Consider the following 18,950-nt stretch of genomic DNA (forward strand, 5'->3'; position numbering starts at 1 on the left):
ATTATGTCCAGGAATTATTGATTCATTTAATTTGATAGTTCATCCATTGATAATCTTGTGCTAGGTTTGAGCTACTTTATCTTCGCTTATTTCTTTTATGCTCCTAATTCTTCATATAAACTCATATTTTATTTCCATTCTCAACATCTACTCAAAATATTCATCCCTTTTCGCTTTTGAGATGGCATATATTTCATTATTAGATACTTCAGTCTATCATGCTTAAAGTTTTCTTTGAATTGTTTGTTAGATTCAGATCCCAGGTGAAAAGACCGACTTGATAAACCAAGTTTATTAACAATGAAGACTAAGAACTCCTAGGGCAGTGGATATGATTTAATACCTATATTTACCTTATCTAGTGTTCAATCGCCTTAGGCAAATTATGAATAATACCTATTTCCCACATGTGCCCACCACTCTGGCGTGGATTTGGTGGGTCCCAGAGGTAGCATGCCTATGTGGTAGGACTTAAAGTGTGATCATGCAGATCGCAATGGAAGTATATTGCATGAAAGCCAATTTCACATTTTGTATCTCAATCAATCCTGATTAAGACAAACCATATTCATTTTAGTTGGTATGGTTAAGAGACATTAATAGAAGAAGAGGTTGTTGGTCTTTACGAGCTTGCTTTACTATTTGAAATAAATCTAGGATGATCATATCACCCCATGAGGAAAATATTCCAATCTGGTGTGGTTACTTGGAAGAGTACGTTCAAGCCATTCATGTGTCTGGCCTGTAGATGTATCCATATATTCACTTATATGATGGATACCCTCTTTAGTCTATTCGACTCTGCTTGAAGATTTGGTTCATCTTCTTACCATCTAGTCACATTAAAATATATATTTTTAGAAGTGGGGAAGAAAATAGGGGGGAGGGGGCACCCAAGACTGGCTTGCGTGGGCGCTTGAAATGGTTACCCTCTATTCTTATTATTTTTGATATTTTCATTTGAGAACTTTGAGTATATCCACCATCGTTCGTACATCTTATGTGTGAGACCCTATAAACCCATATATTTACTTAATTAATTAACACATATATTTACTTTTATGTGTGAGACTGTATAGACCCATGTATTTACTTTTAATAACCCAATAATATTTTATAGACAGCCTTATTAATTTATTTATATAAACATATATCTCAATTAATTAAGGATTTATTCAACCCTACTGATAGGTTTAGTTTCTTGCCCATGGGGTGTTAAGCTACACCTCATGCTTTAACAGATATTGAGGAACATATCAACCCTTTTATGGAGCCTTTACCCTCATCAAATATCTTTATCCAGGTGATGTCAGACGTCGTCGGGGATGTCGTCCGGTCGGCACCGAGTATGATGGCTCGATACCAATAAGTGATGGTGGTATCAAATGTTGATGGTGTCGTCGTCGGACAGATAAAACCCTAACGGGTCAATGTGACTACGATGCAATGAATGTCCTATGTGTCGTACGTGCAGGCTCCGACTCGAGGGAGGCGCCAAGCTCCAAGCTTGGACGGCGTCGCCGGGTGACGGCGACGGTGGCCTCTCAAACCTCATCGGAGAGACAAAGGTGTGTACGGTCAAACAGACTTTATCTGTAGGACTCACACGTAACAGATATACTCGTCCATACCGGTAAGACGCTCATTTGCTTCGCAGTTTTCTCTCAATTCTTTCCTTTCTCACCTACCTAGCCCGAGCGCAGTGGAATCAAGATGAAGGTATACTGCGTAAGGTAAAAAAACAAGATGCAGAGAGAGGGTGTACCTCGTCATCGGGTGGCTAGTCATGCAGGTTGTTCGTCGATGCGACGGCCAGAGCGGATACGAAGGAGAGGAGCTGGAGAGCAATCAGCGGAGAATGAAGAGGGGACCAAGGAGGATGGCACAAGGCAAAGCTTCGGCTCAAGCTGCGAGGGACCTGGGTAGTGTGTCCTTATGGACCGGAGTGGTCGGGATCCGACGACGGCCGCGAGCGATGGTTCATCTCAGCGGTGAGACGCAGGTCGAGACGGCTGTCGGCAGCAACTAGCGCAACCGTGCGAGTTGGGACGGCGGGGACACTACGTGGCGGTCAACTCTTGGATCCAGTGATGTCGATTCGATCAGCGATGGGCTTGACCAGCGTGGCTAGACTGAGGGGGTGGGAGTCAACTGTCGACCGGAGTTGAACGATAACTTCCCTTGTTCGGTGTCGGTGGGTGGAGTCGAGTCGACCGGTGGCGGTGGGTCGATTCAAGTCTGCTCGGCACCCCGTCATCAGACGTAGACCCAATTCATTGACAATTGAACGAGATCATCCCGGCGGTCGTCAGCCAATTTTGGTGCCCAAAGTCGACTCCCAGATTCAACCGAGAGTCGAATCAAACGACGCCGGTGGTTCTGCTGCCAACTCTCCAACCGAATACGACCGAGGATCGGTCCAAGCGGCGGTGGAGGCTTCAGCCAACTTTAATGCCCAAATTTCGTCGCCCAGATCTGCCGGGAAATCGACCCACGCAATGGCAGGGACTTCCGTCAATCCCAAGCGACGGCGGCGACCTCCACTGATTTTCTGCTCAAATACGACCAAGAATAAATCGAGGCAGCGACGATGGCTTCAGTCAATTTGTTGCTCAATTTTGATGAGATTCTAACTCTGTAGAGTAGGCGATGATTTCCGCAGCACTGATCGGGGACTGCGATTTCCACTCAGGCGAACGGCAGGTTGCAATTAGTGTTCGCCCGTCCTGATGCCGGTATCGGATACCGGTATCGGGACGGATGCTGAATTTTTTGGTATCCATTTTTTCCGATATCTGGATACCGGATATCGGTATCGGATATCAGTTGCTACAGTGCCGATATCCGATACCGGTATCTGTCCGATACCGGCATCCGTCTCCCGTCTCAGGGGGACAGATGACGGTACCGGATATCGAATGAGGATATCGGTTTTCGATATCCGCATCGTATACGCTTATCTCTCCCCCTCTCCCTCTCTCAGTCTCTCTCTCTCGTTCTCGCCCTCTCTCTCTCGCTCTCTCTCAGTCTCTCTCTCTCAGTCTCTCTCTCTCTCTCTCCCTCTCTAAGTCTCTCCCTCTCTCCCTCTCTAAGTCTCTCCCTCTCTCCCTCTCTCAGTCTCTCTCTTGTTCTCACCCTCTCTCAGTCTCTCTCTCTCTCTCTCCCTCTCTCTCTCTCTCGTTCTCGCCCTCTCCCCTCTCTCTCATTCTCGGCCTCCCCCCTCTCCCCTCTCCCTCTCGTTCTCGCCCTCTCTCTCTCTCTCTCGTTCTCGTTCTCCCCTCTCCCCCTCCCTCTCTCCCTCTCTCTCTAGCTTTTCATGCCTCGCCCTCTAAAAATATGAGAAGCACATGAAACCATGTTTCTCTAAAAATATGGACGTCTGACATTTCATATATCGCAGGGGTAACGTTGGCAAGGGGCACTAGAAGAAATTGTTATTTTGTTATACAACCAAGTCATTATATACACGTTAATTTTTTTAATTTGTTCCATATGGGATAAAGGGATTCTGGGTTTTGTGGTAAACTCGGAATCCCTTTATCCCATATGGAAAGATAAAAATAAATTTGTTACTATATAATAACGGGCATTGAATACATATTGAAATCTACTTATGTTAAATTAACTAAGTAAAACTATGCCAGGTCAATGATTATTTTACCGAAACCGGTATTGGATACCGGATATCGCGAACCGATATCCGGATATCGGTTTTCTGATATCTGGTATCCGATACCGTCTTCGTCCTCAACCCCCTGTATCCGATACCGATATCCGTCTAACCCCTGATAGACGGATATCGCCCGATATCCGATATCCGTAACCATCCCATTTTTTCCCAGATAACGGATATCGGTTGTCCGATACCAGATGTCGGACGGATATCAGGACGGCGAACACTAGTTGCAATTCGTGTAGCTGTTCGTTAGGAAAATATATGAAAAAAAGGGGGGGTGTTAAGACCTTCTGAAGACCCACCAGCATGGTGGGTTGATCTTCTCGCAAGCCCCCACTTCCGTCTCAAATCTTCTTCCTCCACCGGTCCACCCTCTTCTTCCCTTCTTCACCCTCCCTTCTTCCTGTGCAGGAAGGGGGGAAGACCTGTCTTCTTCGATGAGAATTCAACCCAATTTCAAAGAAAGCAAATCTGCCAAGTTAGGGCACCCACTAATCCCTTAAGTAGGGGAATTAATGGGCCCCTAATGGGCTTTTAAGCAAGGGGGAAGGTGGGGTAGGTCCACTAAGGAGAGCCCTTATATATTGGCCCTCCTCTTTTACAAAAATGAGGGGGAATTAAGCAAATAAGAAAAAGGAAAAAGGCATGGGAAGGGGTTCAAGTGACTGACCCTTCCCGTGACGATGAAAACACGACACAGAATGCGTTGCGGTGAGACAAAAACAAACTAACGAATATGAAGAAAACACAAATTACGACTGACAAAAATGGTGAAAATCAAAATGTGATAATGAGCATACTTCACCTGGTAGTTGACGACGGTGGCCGACGGCTTGCACGGCATCGTCGATGATCCTTGATGGCGTGCGCCATCACCAGGTCACACACCCAACTGACTTAGGGTATGGTTAACTATTAAACCCTAAGCTGTCATTCTAGCTAGAATTGATAGATAAAGGAGATCACTTGAGAACTATTACAAAAAAAATATCCATTAACATGTCCAAATTCTCTATGATCTTCTTCCTTGCGTTAAATCTCATTTCATACAAACGGCCGACAATCCATCTTGACCATCCAATGACCTTCATATATTTTTTGATATAGATGAGCTAAGATAGTTTGGAATCCCGTGATTAGGAACTCATAGTCATAGTCAAAACACAACTGTTGGCACAATGTCTTTGGTATTTATTGACCACTTACACTACCATGACATGAATAAATCTCATTGAAAATTCAGTGATTTTATGCCAAAAAGCAACCACCATTCATAATATGTGTTCATACACTAAGGCCCACAAGATCAATATTTTTATTTCCAGATTTGTTGATGCCCATCTTGTGTGGCCTCTAAATATGAATATTAATAATACATGTTTAAGGACTTCATTATAAACATCATCCAAAAATAATAATTAATAAACATCTATTTCAATGAACTTAAATATAACATAGAAGTGTGATTCGTTGGAAGGCCACATTATCTCAATCAAAGGCATAATAAAATAAGATAATGCGATGAAGTCCTTGGCCGAGGAAGTGAAATAGTGTAAATGGGATCTTTTTATGGTCTTTCTATGCATTAGTCTTAACCAAGATGATTGATTAGATTTTGATATAACAAAATGCCCTAAGCTATTGTATAAGTGCTTTCACAGATAAAATATCATACATATATGGTAACTTAGGGCATAATTGCTCTATGAAAGAGCTTGTGCACTCCTTTCTACCTTCTAGAGATTTTATTGTAACTTCCCAATTTATGCGTTATCTACTCACCATATCATTTGTGTTAAATAAATATGTAATCAATAAATACATTTAAACAATAATTTAATTAATTATGTTAACTAGTAAAGAGTCAATAAGATTGTATAATCATTACCTAGACTGGTACATGGGCTTCGAGGCTCACACACATACAGTTTATTTGATGTCGAATGATATACCTAAAGAGTATGGTTTTTTCTATAAAAGTTCCATTAGGTATAACATGAAGGAAACCCAAAAAAAGTGTGCATGCAAGTATTCACTTATCCTCTCCTCACTATGTGGCTAGAAGGACAAGAAGGTCATCCCATGGTGATGATGGAGGTTATTACGTAGTAGAAGAGGTGATTGACTTGCAAATGACAGTATGGATATTTCTGGAGTCTAGAAAATTATGCCATTTAAGATGACCCAAAATGATAATAGATCAAATACCACGCAAGATGAAATCTCACATTCTTGTTTTAGTTTAAAGGTATGCTTAGATTTTTATTCTGATATATTAATCATCTTTAGATCACCAATCTTGCCAGCAAACCCAAAAAAAATCCCCTTATAAAAAATGGATTCCCTTTAGGAAAGAGTCTTTCGGTTCCTTTGAATGAGCCTTACCACTTTGTAGAGGGCCCTACCCTTTGTATTGCGTGTAGTGCATCTAAATGCTTTGCAGTGTGTTGCATCTCAAGTAGCGTTTGGGGACAAAATCACAACAAACTATTTTTTTTTTTGCCCTGCCTAGACATGCTCAATTTCATTTAAGGGCCAAACTTTTTAACGATGTACATTGTGGAACAATTTTTCAAACCATAGTGTACATGGCAAGGCATATATATATATATTGTGATTGTGTTGTTTGGTGTGAATGTTTACACAAATAAATAAAACATCACATACAACCTGCAATTCTGGCTACAAAACATCCGGAGATTGAAATTTTGGTGAATGAACTGTGAGTCACGTTCTATGTTATTAAATAAATTAAATAATTATTCTTCATATCTTTTTGTGTTTCCCATTCTTCATATTTGTGTTCATCATGCTCATCTATTTCCTCTTATGCTCATCATTCTTATTTTTATTCTTATTATTAATAGATGGATAATGTGTATGAAAATTATTTAATGTATTAATATTGTGTGGATTAGTGGATATAGTCAATAATTAATCATATATGGATTCATGTTTCTCTTTTCTATGTTATCTCTTCTAAGTATCTTCTATACTTCTTTTACTTCTCTTTTCTTCTTCAATTCTGCATCATTTATTCTTTTTTTCTTTCTTTATTATTTTTTTATTAATTTCTTCATATCTTTTCTTCCCTTGTTTCTCCCTCTTTCTTCTTCACTTCCTATTTTTCTCTTGCTTTGTTCCCCATTCATCTTCAATTCTGTGCTAGCTTTTTCTTCATTTCTTCTTAATAGTCTTATATTTTATTTCTACTTTGTTTACTTGTTTCTTCTCTTCCACCTCTTCTCCCTCATCTTTTCTTCTTTTCTTCCTATTTTCATCATGTTTTCTTCTTCAACTCTTCAGCATTAATTATTAATTTTTCATTTTACTTTGCTTATTTTTTTTATTTTTCTTCATTCATTCATTTATCCTATTTATATTCTCTCTCTGTTTCCTCTTCCTCTTTTTATCTTCAGTTTTGCGTTTATATTTTCTCCATGTCTTATTCTTATTCTTTATTTCTTCTCTTCACCCTTTTCTCCCTCTTCTCTCTTTATCTTTCTATATTCATCTTCTTTCTTCCTCTGTTCGTCCTTAATGCTCCATGCTTTTTTCTTTCATTCTTCTTTTTTCCTTATTTCTTCTTATTTCTTTATTATTTCTTATCTTTCCCATTTTCCCCCTCTTCTTATCCTCTTTTTTCTTATTTTTTTAATTTCTTCTCTTACTTCTTTTCTGCATCTTCTTTTCTTACTCTTCCTATCTTTGTCTTTTTTATGTTCATCATTTCTTGTTCAATTATGTGTTCTTGTTTCTTATCCTATTATTCTTCTTTTCTTCATATCCTTTTGATTTCTTATCTTCCCCATTTTTTCCCCTTTCTCTTATTATCTTCCTATTTCCATCTTTTTCTTTGATTATGTGTTATTCATTCTTCATTTCTTGATTACTTTTAAGCATAAGCAAGAAAACCCTTCAATTTTCAGAATAGTTTGAGCTGACATCAAAGATAGATGTCATCTGTGACATCATTATGGATCATTGGTTTTTTGTCAATCCCTAACGTTCTGTTGGTGCCTTGTTATGTAGGTGTGTGGGGTGGCCACATACAAGGCATTAAATAATAGAAAATTGATGAGTATTCTTGAAAAAAAGAATTAAAATTGATCAAACCCCTATTCAATGCAAGAAATGTGATTTACATCACACACGTCAACAACATTGTAATCCGAACTAGGTTGAGGAGTCCATGTGTCATAGAGGTGCCATCAGAGCAGAACATTCTTGATGAGAATAATATTTTTTGGTTCAATGAATTTAATTATGGACAGTAGCGGAACACAATCAATGACTAACATTCATCTTTCTCAGGGAATGCTATATTTTGGTTCAGGAGGTTATCACAGCAATGCATACTTCAATGGAAGAGAATAGCACTATGCGACATTATGCAGCAAAGTGGCCTATCAAACTAGAGAATCTCACCTTGGACTGGCCAACAATGTGGAATTCTACTTGCATCGTTATGGTTGTCATCATCAAGAAGAGGGACTTTCCTGACATAATGGTGTTGAATGTACTAAAAATTTTCTTTGTTGAAGAGGACTGGGAAATAAAAAAAACTATTTTAAAAAATATTAAAACCCCTCCAATGGCTACCAACCTCATTTTCCAACTAAATATTGTAATATAAAATGGAACAATTATTATCATCAAAGCAATAGAAACGTCTGGGTACTGTCATGCAAAATATTAGAGATGAGACTCTATTTTAGACTAGTGGTGTCATCTTGGTGCAACCAGGCCTTCAGTTAGTTCATCAATATTAGGTTATGGGCTTTGATTGATTACTTATTACATTTTCATGCTGCGGAAGGCAAAAATCAATTCCAAATTGTTCTATAAAAAAACATCTAATCATGTTACCTTGACTTGCTCCTTGGAAGAGTCTCTTCGAGCCATTCACATGTCCAACCTCAAGATGTATCCATTTGAGTAATGCAACAATGGATTTCCTCATTTTGTTCGCAAACTCTTCCTGAAGATATATCTTCTCATTATTAAGTATCTCAAGTGGAGTGCGTGGGATGAGAAGAGAAATAAAGACCGGAATGGCACCTAAAATGGGTGCCCCTTTATATTTATACTTATTCACAGAGTTTTAATTAAAGTCCTTGACATTAAAGTATATCCACCAACATCCATTGATCTTATGCATGTAACCCTTTAAGCACATATATTATTATTTTTAACAACATTTATTTTACTACCTTATTAATGGCCTATATGGGCATATAGATTCATTAAGGATTGATTTAACATGGGGTCCAAAGCTACACCAATTACTCTAGAAGATACATAATATTGATTGAACGCACTCGTGGAACTTCTACAATCATCACCTACCATACATGTACATTCTTTCATATGTGTAAGACTCTAAAATGACTTACGGTATGTTCAACATCAAACCCTAATCCATCATTCAATTAGTACTGATTATTTTATAACTTTTCTAATATCTCTACAATCCTTCATATGGATTTGATGCATCTTCTTCCTCGAGTCAATCTCCTCCTATATCGAGGAGTGGGCGATCACATCTTGACCACTTTGTCTCCTTCATGTACTTCTTGTTATATTTGAACTAAGCCATGTTTGAATTTCATGATTATATACTCATATGTCTTAGTAAAAAAAATAATAATCCATTCACAAGATGTTCTTTGTGTATGTGGTCAATGGACCACTCATACGTCCATGATATGAATCAACCTAATTGACGTTTAGGTATAATATTACAAAATTTTTACAAATCAATTCAACGAACTATTTACCTAACGAGTGCCCATCATCTGTCCTATGTATCCCCATTCATGGATGCATGATCAACCATGCTATTCTTTCCTGATAAATCAATTTTCAACTATAGTATACTTCAAATAATAATATTAAGACCATCGATCATTATATTATGATCTCATCACAATTCACTTAGTCATTACATGAATTCATGGACTTCACCACAAAATAATAATAAGGAACATATATTTATTTCAATGCAATTAAACATCACATGGAAGTATGAATGGATTAACAGCCACACACTGTGTCGACCATGGCTACAGTAACAAAGTCATATCTTATGTGAACAAATTATTGTATGCACCTCATGTCACTATTTATTAGGGCGTAATGGCAAAATTTTCTTTTGGGTGTTTAATCTGACTTTGATGGCTGAAGCCCTTTTCAGTGAAACACTTGATGAATTTTTGTTTGAGCACAAGTAGATGCCCATCATTTAATTGGGGCACGAGCTATATGTGTACATCAGCTAACCTCCTATCAAGGGGACAACTTACCTCTTGGATGCGAGTATTCACCTTATATTAGGTGGAAGAAAAATATTGACACCAATATCTACTTTCAGTATGTGGATTTCAATATTAGTCATCTGCATGGGGACTAATATCCTATAAGGTCACATGTCTTATTGATATCCATCATTTGATCATTGTATTTTATATAAGTCTTGTTGCTTCTATTTCGCACCAATATCGAGTTGGACCCTGATTCTAAACAATTTCCAGTGTTATGGAACAGGACACTACATCCTGGATGTAGAATGTGTCTTGGGAAACATCCTTTGATGCTCAATGCTTCAAGAGCAACTTACATTTTGGCCAAAATCTATTAGGACTTTCCTTGCTCCATCATGTCTTCGATACCTTACATATCAAGATGCATGAGGGAACACATTGTGCTTCTCCCACCCATCTCTAAGGGTGCTGACATTATTGGGTTATGAATCGATGACTGGCATGGTATTGTATAATTCCCCCTTCCGAAGACTAAAATGAATCACAAAGGCCATCTAAAACAATTAAAACATGATGATCGAATTATGTTTGCATGTATTAGATCCATAATTTCTAGGTTCCTCAAGTGAGACATGTTGAGCTTTTCAAGATTCTGGCCTCTAAATGTATCCATGTGATAATTGGCATATTGAAGTTCCTTCGTCCTAATTAGGGTGTGACTAACGATATCCATATGCATTATCCGTAATCGGATAACGCGTTATCCGTACGCAAAAAAATATCGAATACATACGACATCGGTATCAGATATCAAAAACATAAATTATTATGACTTACTAAACGGATAACGGTCCGGACATTGTTAGTGTGATAAAGATCTCAGATGTCAATATCGTTAAGAGGATAACGTATATTATATCGTCTACAATATTGTATCGGAGAACGGATTATGAAAATGGTTTGCATGTGTTGATATTTCATAATATTTATTATATGAAGTTGTATCGGAGAAACCATACTAAATGTTCAAGTATGGATGCCATTATCGAGTTTGAGATGATTTTTGGAAATTCATAGACTGCTTGGTGTTGATATCAACATCTGCAACAAGATTAATGGCAACCACATATATACACATATTATAAAAGAGTTAATGGTAACTTAATGTTCCATTATAAAAATAAAGATAGTCCTTAAACAACTACGCATAACAAACATCATAGGCTCTTATTCCATAAGCCATCAGTTTCCGTCATCATCGTTGTTCTGTGATGGATGTTGCCTTTTATGGAGGCTATGGGCAACCTGAAACTCAACAAAGTTAATCATTGCTGGGGTGAAGTTGTGGCGGGTCCAATAGGTGTGGTCTGCCCATGGCTCGAAAAATGGATCACGGCTCACTGGGATGTGCGGCTCTAGTATGGGCTCAATTGGAATGAAATGAAGCTTCCAAGGATTCTTATCATAATGGCATCAATCAACTCAATTTTCTCTGGTGAGAATTGAAGGCATTTAAAGTGTTGTTTTTGTTATTTTTGCCAGACCTTCCATTACTACCACTGTCATCTTAGAGTTAGAGCTGATGGCGTGCACAATGGGGTCTTACGGTTTCTTCACCAGGCATTAAACGAATAGACTCATACTTTGACATGGTAGGTGTCAAGTCATGTGGCTTGTTCATCACCTGACGTCATAGCACATGTCATGGTCTATATGGCTTAGGTAATGTTGGCTGTAATACTCAAATATAAAGTAAAAAGTATCATATGTCAAACAAGCAATAGAAAATGAACTTGTAGTAAGAAAATAGTACCAAAAGTAAAGTGTTTCTCCGTATTTGGGAAAAAAGGTTAGATTCGTCTTCACAATGCTGCACAGACTTCATCGTAAATCCCATGTAATGCAACATCACAAGAGTCCTACCACTCGGAAGCCACCACGACTTCTGAAATAAAAACCATGTCAGTTTACCATCCATATGTATACATAACTAAAGATAAATTAGAATCATACTTGATGTATCTGGGCCAACATTAATGTCAACGTCATGGAAAATGTCGTACCATTTAGTTTTTCCTCCTAGACACCAACACTTTACACACACAAGTGCCTCGATACTCATCCCCTCCAAATGTGATCTCTCATAAGTGACAACTACTCTACAAGCGGAGAAAAATCATTCTGAGGGAGCACTTGTAGCAAGCACTAACAGAAATTCATGAGCAATTTTTGATACTGATGGATAGACAAGAATACCCTTAGTTCCCCACCAGGCACATGCAGAGTCTCCCCTCCTTGGTGTGTTATACGTAGAAATGTCTCCATTTCCTCCAAAGGGGACGCTGGTGAGGTTGTTCTTATAGACGCTTCACTACTAAGGGCTTGATTGACCCAAGCCTTTGATGGTTGTTGTTGTGGTGACATGGTTGTATCGCGCCGGTCATGGCAATATACCGATGTAGTAGGGAGAATTCCTCGAACAAAGGATACTGCCTTCAAATATGATGCCTCGTCAAACATTGACCCCTTGCAAAAGAGGTTAAGTAATGAGGCAGCTAGGACGGCATCATTGTTCCACAACAGCTTCTCATATTCGATTAATTTTGTATGCATGTCGACAACTACATGCAGCAATGATGCGCGTTCATCCTGTGACAGTCTCTTGCCGGTGAACAGCGTGGAATCAGCAATCCACTTCACGACATCGTCCATGTGTCATGCTAATGCTCACACTAGGAGGAGGACATTCCCAATGACAAACTCCTTCGATATGCTAACATGATTGGTTGTGAACAAGAAAGGTCCTAGTAAGATCGCAAACTCTTTTAGCAACTCCCATTCATTACGCGAGATCTTCGTGTGACTAATCCCTATCGTGAAGAATGCAACCCCTGCATTAATCACATCTATTTTGACAATCGCTTCTTCTAGCATCTTGTGTGTGCTACTCCATTGTGTCGGGCAATCAAGTGAGGGCAATCTTAGTTCTAATTTACTTGTCCTGCATAAATCAGCATAATATATCTGTCGCTTTGTTGATCGATGGATAGCTCGAACTACTGTCCTCACTTTAGACACTATGTCCCCAAGCGAACCGCTATGCCGCTACAATGAGATGTACTCTTCGCCCTCCTCCACATGTGATTCACTATCATACATAACAGGAGTCATGCCGATATCACTTTCTTCCTTGACTATGGGTGCCGTAGTGGGTATAGAAAAACTCTTCAATGCAGTTTGAACGACATAGTTCAATATGTGTGCAACGCATGGAACGTGTCGCATGGCACTGAACCTTATGCTCCTTCCACACAGTCTTCTTCCTAATATGGCCATCATTCTTTTGTTGCTTGATGTGTTATCAGTGGTAACGGCACATAACTACAATGAAAAGCACATTAAACTTTAACGCGTACATTGAAATGTATCAAATACAACAGTCCTGACATTACTCACCTTCGAGTCAAGCGCGTACTCTTCAAGCACCTTGACAAGAATTTCTGCCATAGACTCCCTGCCGTGCTTCCCACAGAGCTCATGAACGGCAAGGACAAGTTCACAAGGCGTCAAACGAGCGTCGATCCAATGAACTGTTATGTCCAATAGTCTACAACCATTTTCTACCATCCAACCATCAGCTCTCACCGCCACACGGTCGACATCTGCTAATGTGTGAATGATCTCCCCATTCATTCTATAAAACAACTTCATTGTCCATGCCTTGATGACTCGGGCACTCGATGAGGTTACCTCACTCTATGTCCCAAATTGCCATGTCTCCTTCTAAGCATCTGTATCAACCCAGTGCCATGGAAAATCTATGCCACAAACTAGCCTACTAATGACGTACTTGGTCTCGTCTGGTGTTCAACCCCTCAATGGTCGCCTTCCACCGAAGAGACCTGATGTCCAGTCATCTGCTAAGTCATCTATACATCGTTGCGTACTAGTTCTGCCCTTCAGCCCATCATGTTCTTTCAGATGATCAAATTTGAAATGACGCCAAAAGAGGCTTCTACTACCGTCTATTGGGCGCTTCAGATGGACTGCGTTTGTAGCATTCTTCATGAGAAAAATTTCACACTCGTTTGTTGAATCACCAAAGTGTGAAGTACTTTAGAATGGGTGACCGTTTTGCTCGTCCACGGGGCTTCGACATATCAGCAGTATGCTCTTTTGGTAATTCCTCAAATACCGACTCCTCAGCAGTATGCTCTCTGCCGTTGATATGGCAGCTACTTGAGTGAAGGGTAAGGTGTATGTGTAATGTATGGATGTTAAAAAAGGGACCCTGAATAGTATTTTAAAAATAAAATATCGCCATTAATAAGATTACAAAAATAACATTGACGATCTATGATAACACACAAATTCAGTGGTAAAATGATATAAATACGTGTTATCTGGGAGTATTAAAGTGATTTAAATGCATATTCTTATATGGAATTATCATTTATTTGCATTAGAACCACTTATTGAGCACTAAATCAAAATGAAGTTAATTTGGTGAGTATATGATTTTTCTGATTTTCTTTGGGTATTCTTCCAAGACTTTTTGTTATCAGAATTTATTTATATATTTGTCAAAAGGCTTATTTGGATCAAAATATTTTAGATGGTAGGTTTCAGCAGGAGATTGGACAATTTTGGAGGGAAAAATTTGGAGAAAGAAGTGCCAAAATGAGCACAGAACACGAGGAGGCGGAGGAGAGAGAAAATGGTAAAATGGGGAGACACTCCGCTTCGAAACCTGATATCTCACAACTCCACCGTTGGAGCACGCTCAAATTTTGATTGTGGGTTGCTCACTTCATTTAATTTCAATCCAACGGTGGAAATTGCCAATAAATCTCTAAAACTCTGGTAATGAAGGGACGACCAAGGGAAAAATGGGAAGTTATTTTACCCTTTCACCCAAGGTACTGAAACCTTTTTTTTCTTTTCTCTCCGCCCATTCTGGAGTCTTCCATCCACAATTGAGCAGACAGCGGAGGAAGTTCTTGGATCAAACAAGGTTCTGAGTTTATTTCATGGCATTTTCTGGTTTTGATTTCTAGATTGTATTCTTCTAAATCGCCTTGGCTTGGGCGAAATGTTCTGGCCCTTTCTAGGAATTGAATCTGATTTTGCTTGAGATGAATATTGAGCCCCTGAAAATAAAAATTAACTAAAAATTAGATAGATTTCATTTCCTTCTAGTTTAAAAATTGAATCAGCTCCTATATAGATTATTGTTCCCACTTATATTACTTATTCCCTATTCTATTTCTGATTTCTTGATCTTGATTTCAAGATCAAGAAGCCTAAATAGATATCTCACAAATACAGCCCTCACTTCTTTTCCCCTATCCTGAGGTTCTTGATCTTCTTAACAAGATCAAGAAATCCATATAGGAATCACTCATCCTATTATCTCCTCTATATTCCTCTCCCAAATTCAGCAAACCACAAATCAGATTGAACATCTCATTTACCTACTAAGCCTCTCTTGGATGATCCCCGATATTCACACTATACATATAAGTATTGGGGTAAACTTATAAATTTAATTGCATAATCTGAATTGTACAATGACAATAATTAAGGCATCTTAATCACCCATAAATTCAGTTGATCAGTCTACTAATGATATCTTCATGGTTGTCGCACCCTATGAATTGGAATTCGTAATTTGATGATCGAGAAATAAAACCAAAAAATATGGACTGTATAAATACCTGCGTTATTTGATGGACAAATAGATGATGTGGTATATAGGTACGTAGGTATGAGGGAGAGAGTGTGAGAAAGTGCAAGATGATCAGAGGATAGAGTGCTAGATAGAATTCTCTTTAAATTACAGGCCGAGTGACAAAGTAATTTTAAGATCCATCAATAATTGTTTGAGAAGGCTGAATATTTGTGTCTTAATGCATACTATGAAGGCTGAAGTTGTTGGAAAAGAAGAAGAATCTAGAAGCAGAACTAGAGGAAACTATAAAAAGCTGAAAGAAGCTAAGAACAACTAGGAGAAGCTAGAAGAATAAGCTAGAAAAAAGCTAGAGAAAAACTAAAAGAAGGTGGAAGAAGACGGATGAAGCTGGAAGAAGCTGGCCGAAGACAGAAGAAGCCAGAAAAAGCAGGATAAAGCTTGAAGAAGCTAGAAAAAGCTAGAAGAAACCATAAAAAGCAGGACGAAGTGGGGTGAAGCTAGAAAAAGCAATACGAAGTTGGAAGAAGATGGACAAAGTTTGAAGAAGCAATACGAAGCTGGAAGAAGCTGGTTGAAGATGGAAGAAGCTAGAAAAAGCTAAAAAATCAGGATGACGTGGGAAGAAGCTAGAAGAAGCTAGAATAAGCAATACAAAACTGGACGAAGCAAGGAGAAGATGGAAGAACCTAGAATAAGCAGGAGGAAGCTGGAAGAAGCTGGAAGAAGCTTAAAAAAGCTAGAAGTAGCTAGAAGAAGCTGGAAGACGCTTGAAGAAGGTGGAAGAAGCTGGAAGAAGCTAGAAAAAGCTAGAAAAAGCTGGAAGAAACTAGAAGAAGCTTGAAGAAGTTGGAAAAAGCTGGAAGAAGCTAGAAAAAACTAGAAAAGCAGGACTAAGCAGGAAGAAGCCGGTTCATTTATCTCATTCAGTAGATATTGGATAGGTAGAACATATTTCACACAATTATTTAGAATAAAGTAAACAAAATTTATAGGATGCACCATAAATCACATGCTTGGCATATATCGATGCATATGCGGCGGCATGCAACGCAGCATTATGGATAATGAAAAACAATATGCATATGTACAAATCAATGCATGATGAACCATTGTCATCTGGAGGACAGACCTGAAGTGAGGAGAACCCTCGCCGTCGTATGGATCTGGCATCTACGTCTTCAACAACTCCAAGTGGTCTTCGACAGGTGGCGCCTGCATCTTCAACCTTCATCGGCTCTTTGAGCAGAAACTCTTCGCCAACACGTCTGGCTGCGTCACCAGCAGCTCCACCAAAAGCTCTTCCACCAACTCCTCGGCCACCAGCTCCACCAGAAAAATTGCAGTCCTCATCCGACAGAATTGAAGCCCTATTGTGGAGAAAAAATTGGACGCACGTGTTGGGCCAACAAAACATAAAAATATTGTTGGCCCATTACGAATATCTTTCCCCTTATCCAATATCCGTATTCGATATCGGATAATGAAACACGGAAAACCATTATTTTGCCGAACAGAGACGGATAACCGACCCGTAACAGATAACGTCCGAAATTGTTTCCGTATTCCGACATCGATATCCGACGACAGACATCGGATATCAATTACGATAATATAGATAATGAATGAATGTTGAATGAAATACATTTTGTATTCGGATACCAAGGCCCAGCTTTGTATCCGTTATCTGAACAGTTGCACCCTAGTCCTAATGTGCTCCTTTATTGATCCACCATCATCGTTTCACTGTTACAATCACAACAGGACTGGAGGGCACCCAAGGAGAGAAGGGAGAAGAAGGGCACCTGAAGAACTCTGTATGGATATCAGAGTTATTCAGAGATCAGTATCGATGTTGACAAGTACATAAAAGTAGAGTTATAAAGTCATCAATTATATGAATGAATAACAACATGAATTTATTTAAGTCATAACGGTATTAATGTAGTAAGATATAATACTGTTTCTATATAAAATGGGTTATCAAATAAGAGAATGGTGCAATGTAAATTATCTAATGGTATTTGCAATCCTACTTGGACCTTTCCACAATGGATAGTCTAGGAAACACTTGTGGTTCAATCAAGGTATGGGTCGCCAAGTGGTAGAATTAAGGAACTGACTAGGAATCAAAGCTCAACTTATAAAAATGATAGAATTCCCAAACCTGTCAATATGTGAGGACCCCATCAGGTGTCCCATACACAAAATTATACATATTCTTTTTATCTGGTATCAATAACAAAACCTATATATGTAACGGGATCCAATACATGACAAAAATGGCAACCATAAAACTAGTCTGATCCCCACCTCTGATATTGTCTTCCTCACAAATCTGATTTTTGATAGCAAGACAGATGGTGTGCATTCTGGTACTGGATGGTGATATGGTTATCCATAGGTGATTCCTACTCAGGAAGGAGATCATCCCATCATGTCGTGGCACTCTGTCATGATTATCCATGTATACTTTGACTAAATGATGGTGATGATGATGAATTCATCATCAACAGATGAATGAGGATGGCAATGATAATGATTATTCATTATAATCATCATCCCTCACTTCCAAGTCATTAAATTATGGCCATTGGTGTGTGTATACTCTACCTTGAGGGTCCTTCAAGTATGAATTAGACTGGGGAATGGGGCAATGACAGGAGGTGTGCTCCCCAAAGAAGTGCGATGGAAAAAGAGACATTGGATATACATATATCTTGGGAATCTATTATTGACAACTTCTTACCAATTTGTTTTTCTCTAAATTAAGTAGATATTAGACTATGCTAACCCTCCTTTAGATTAGTAACCTCTATCAAACAAGACAAGACAAATAAGATTAATTTTAAATTTCATGGATATTTACGATATGTTTTGTATGGTGTCTGGATTCATGAAATATGTATATGTAATATAATATATATCAAAAGAAAGGAAAATAATTAGGCCATTCTTACCTCCCCCTCCCAGGAAAAATTTTTTAATGGGGCTCTTGCCTCAGTAAAGATCAAACATCTGCTCCTTATCTAGACATAAGGAAACTTTATTTTACTGAGATATCTTGAACTTCATCTATTTCATTGAGTCACGTCTAACTTCTGTAGAATTGTCAGAAATGCGTTTCCATTTTTTAGTTTTGAATTTTATGTTGGGAGATACAAAAGCACAGTTTAATTTTTTTTGGACCATGGAAGGGACATACATTGAACTAACATCATCCTCTGGGTTAAGGTTAGTTTTTTTTTTAAAAAACTTCAAAGCATTTCAAACTTCTCAATGTATAAATATATTAAAAATTTTAACATTAAGAAATAATCCA

At 38.6% G+C, this 18,950-nt stretch overlaps 1 protein-coding gene across 1 annotated transcript; it reads right to left on the bottom strand.

Annotated features, from left to right (window-relative positions):
• Window positions 1-13,044: 13,044 nt before the first annotated feature.
• On the bottom strand, window positions 13,045-13,632 carry LOC144710888 (putative transcriptional regulator tpeD). The gene is made up of 2 exons (XM_078584728.1): window positions 13,396-13,632; window positions 13,045-13,320 (listed from the first exon to the last, which is right to left on the bottom strand). Exons 1-2 carry the CDS (start codon window positions 13,630-13,632, stop codon window positions 13,045-13,047), a joined length of 513 nt encoding a protein of 170 aa, XP_078440854.1.
• Between the last annotated feature and the right edge of the window lie 5,318 nt (window positions 13,633-18,950).

The sequence above is a fragment of the Wolffia australiana genome, chromosome 13 (assembly GCF_029677425.1).
Source record: "Wolffia australiana isolate 7733 chromosome 13, ASM2967742v1".
NCBI lineage: Eukaryota > Viridiplantae > Streptophyta > Magnoliopsida > Alismatales > Araceae > Wolffia > Wolffia australiana.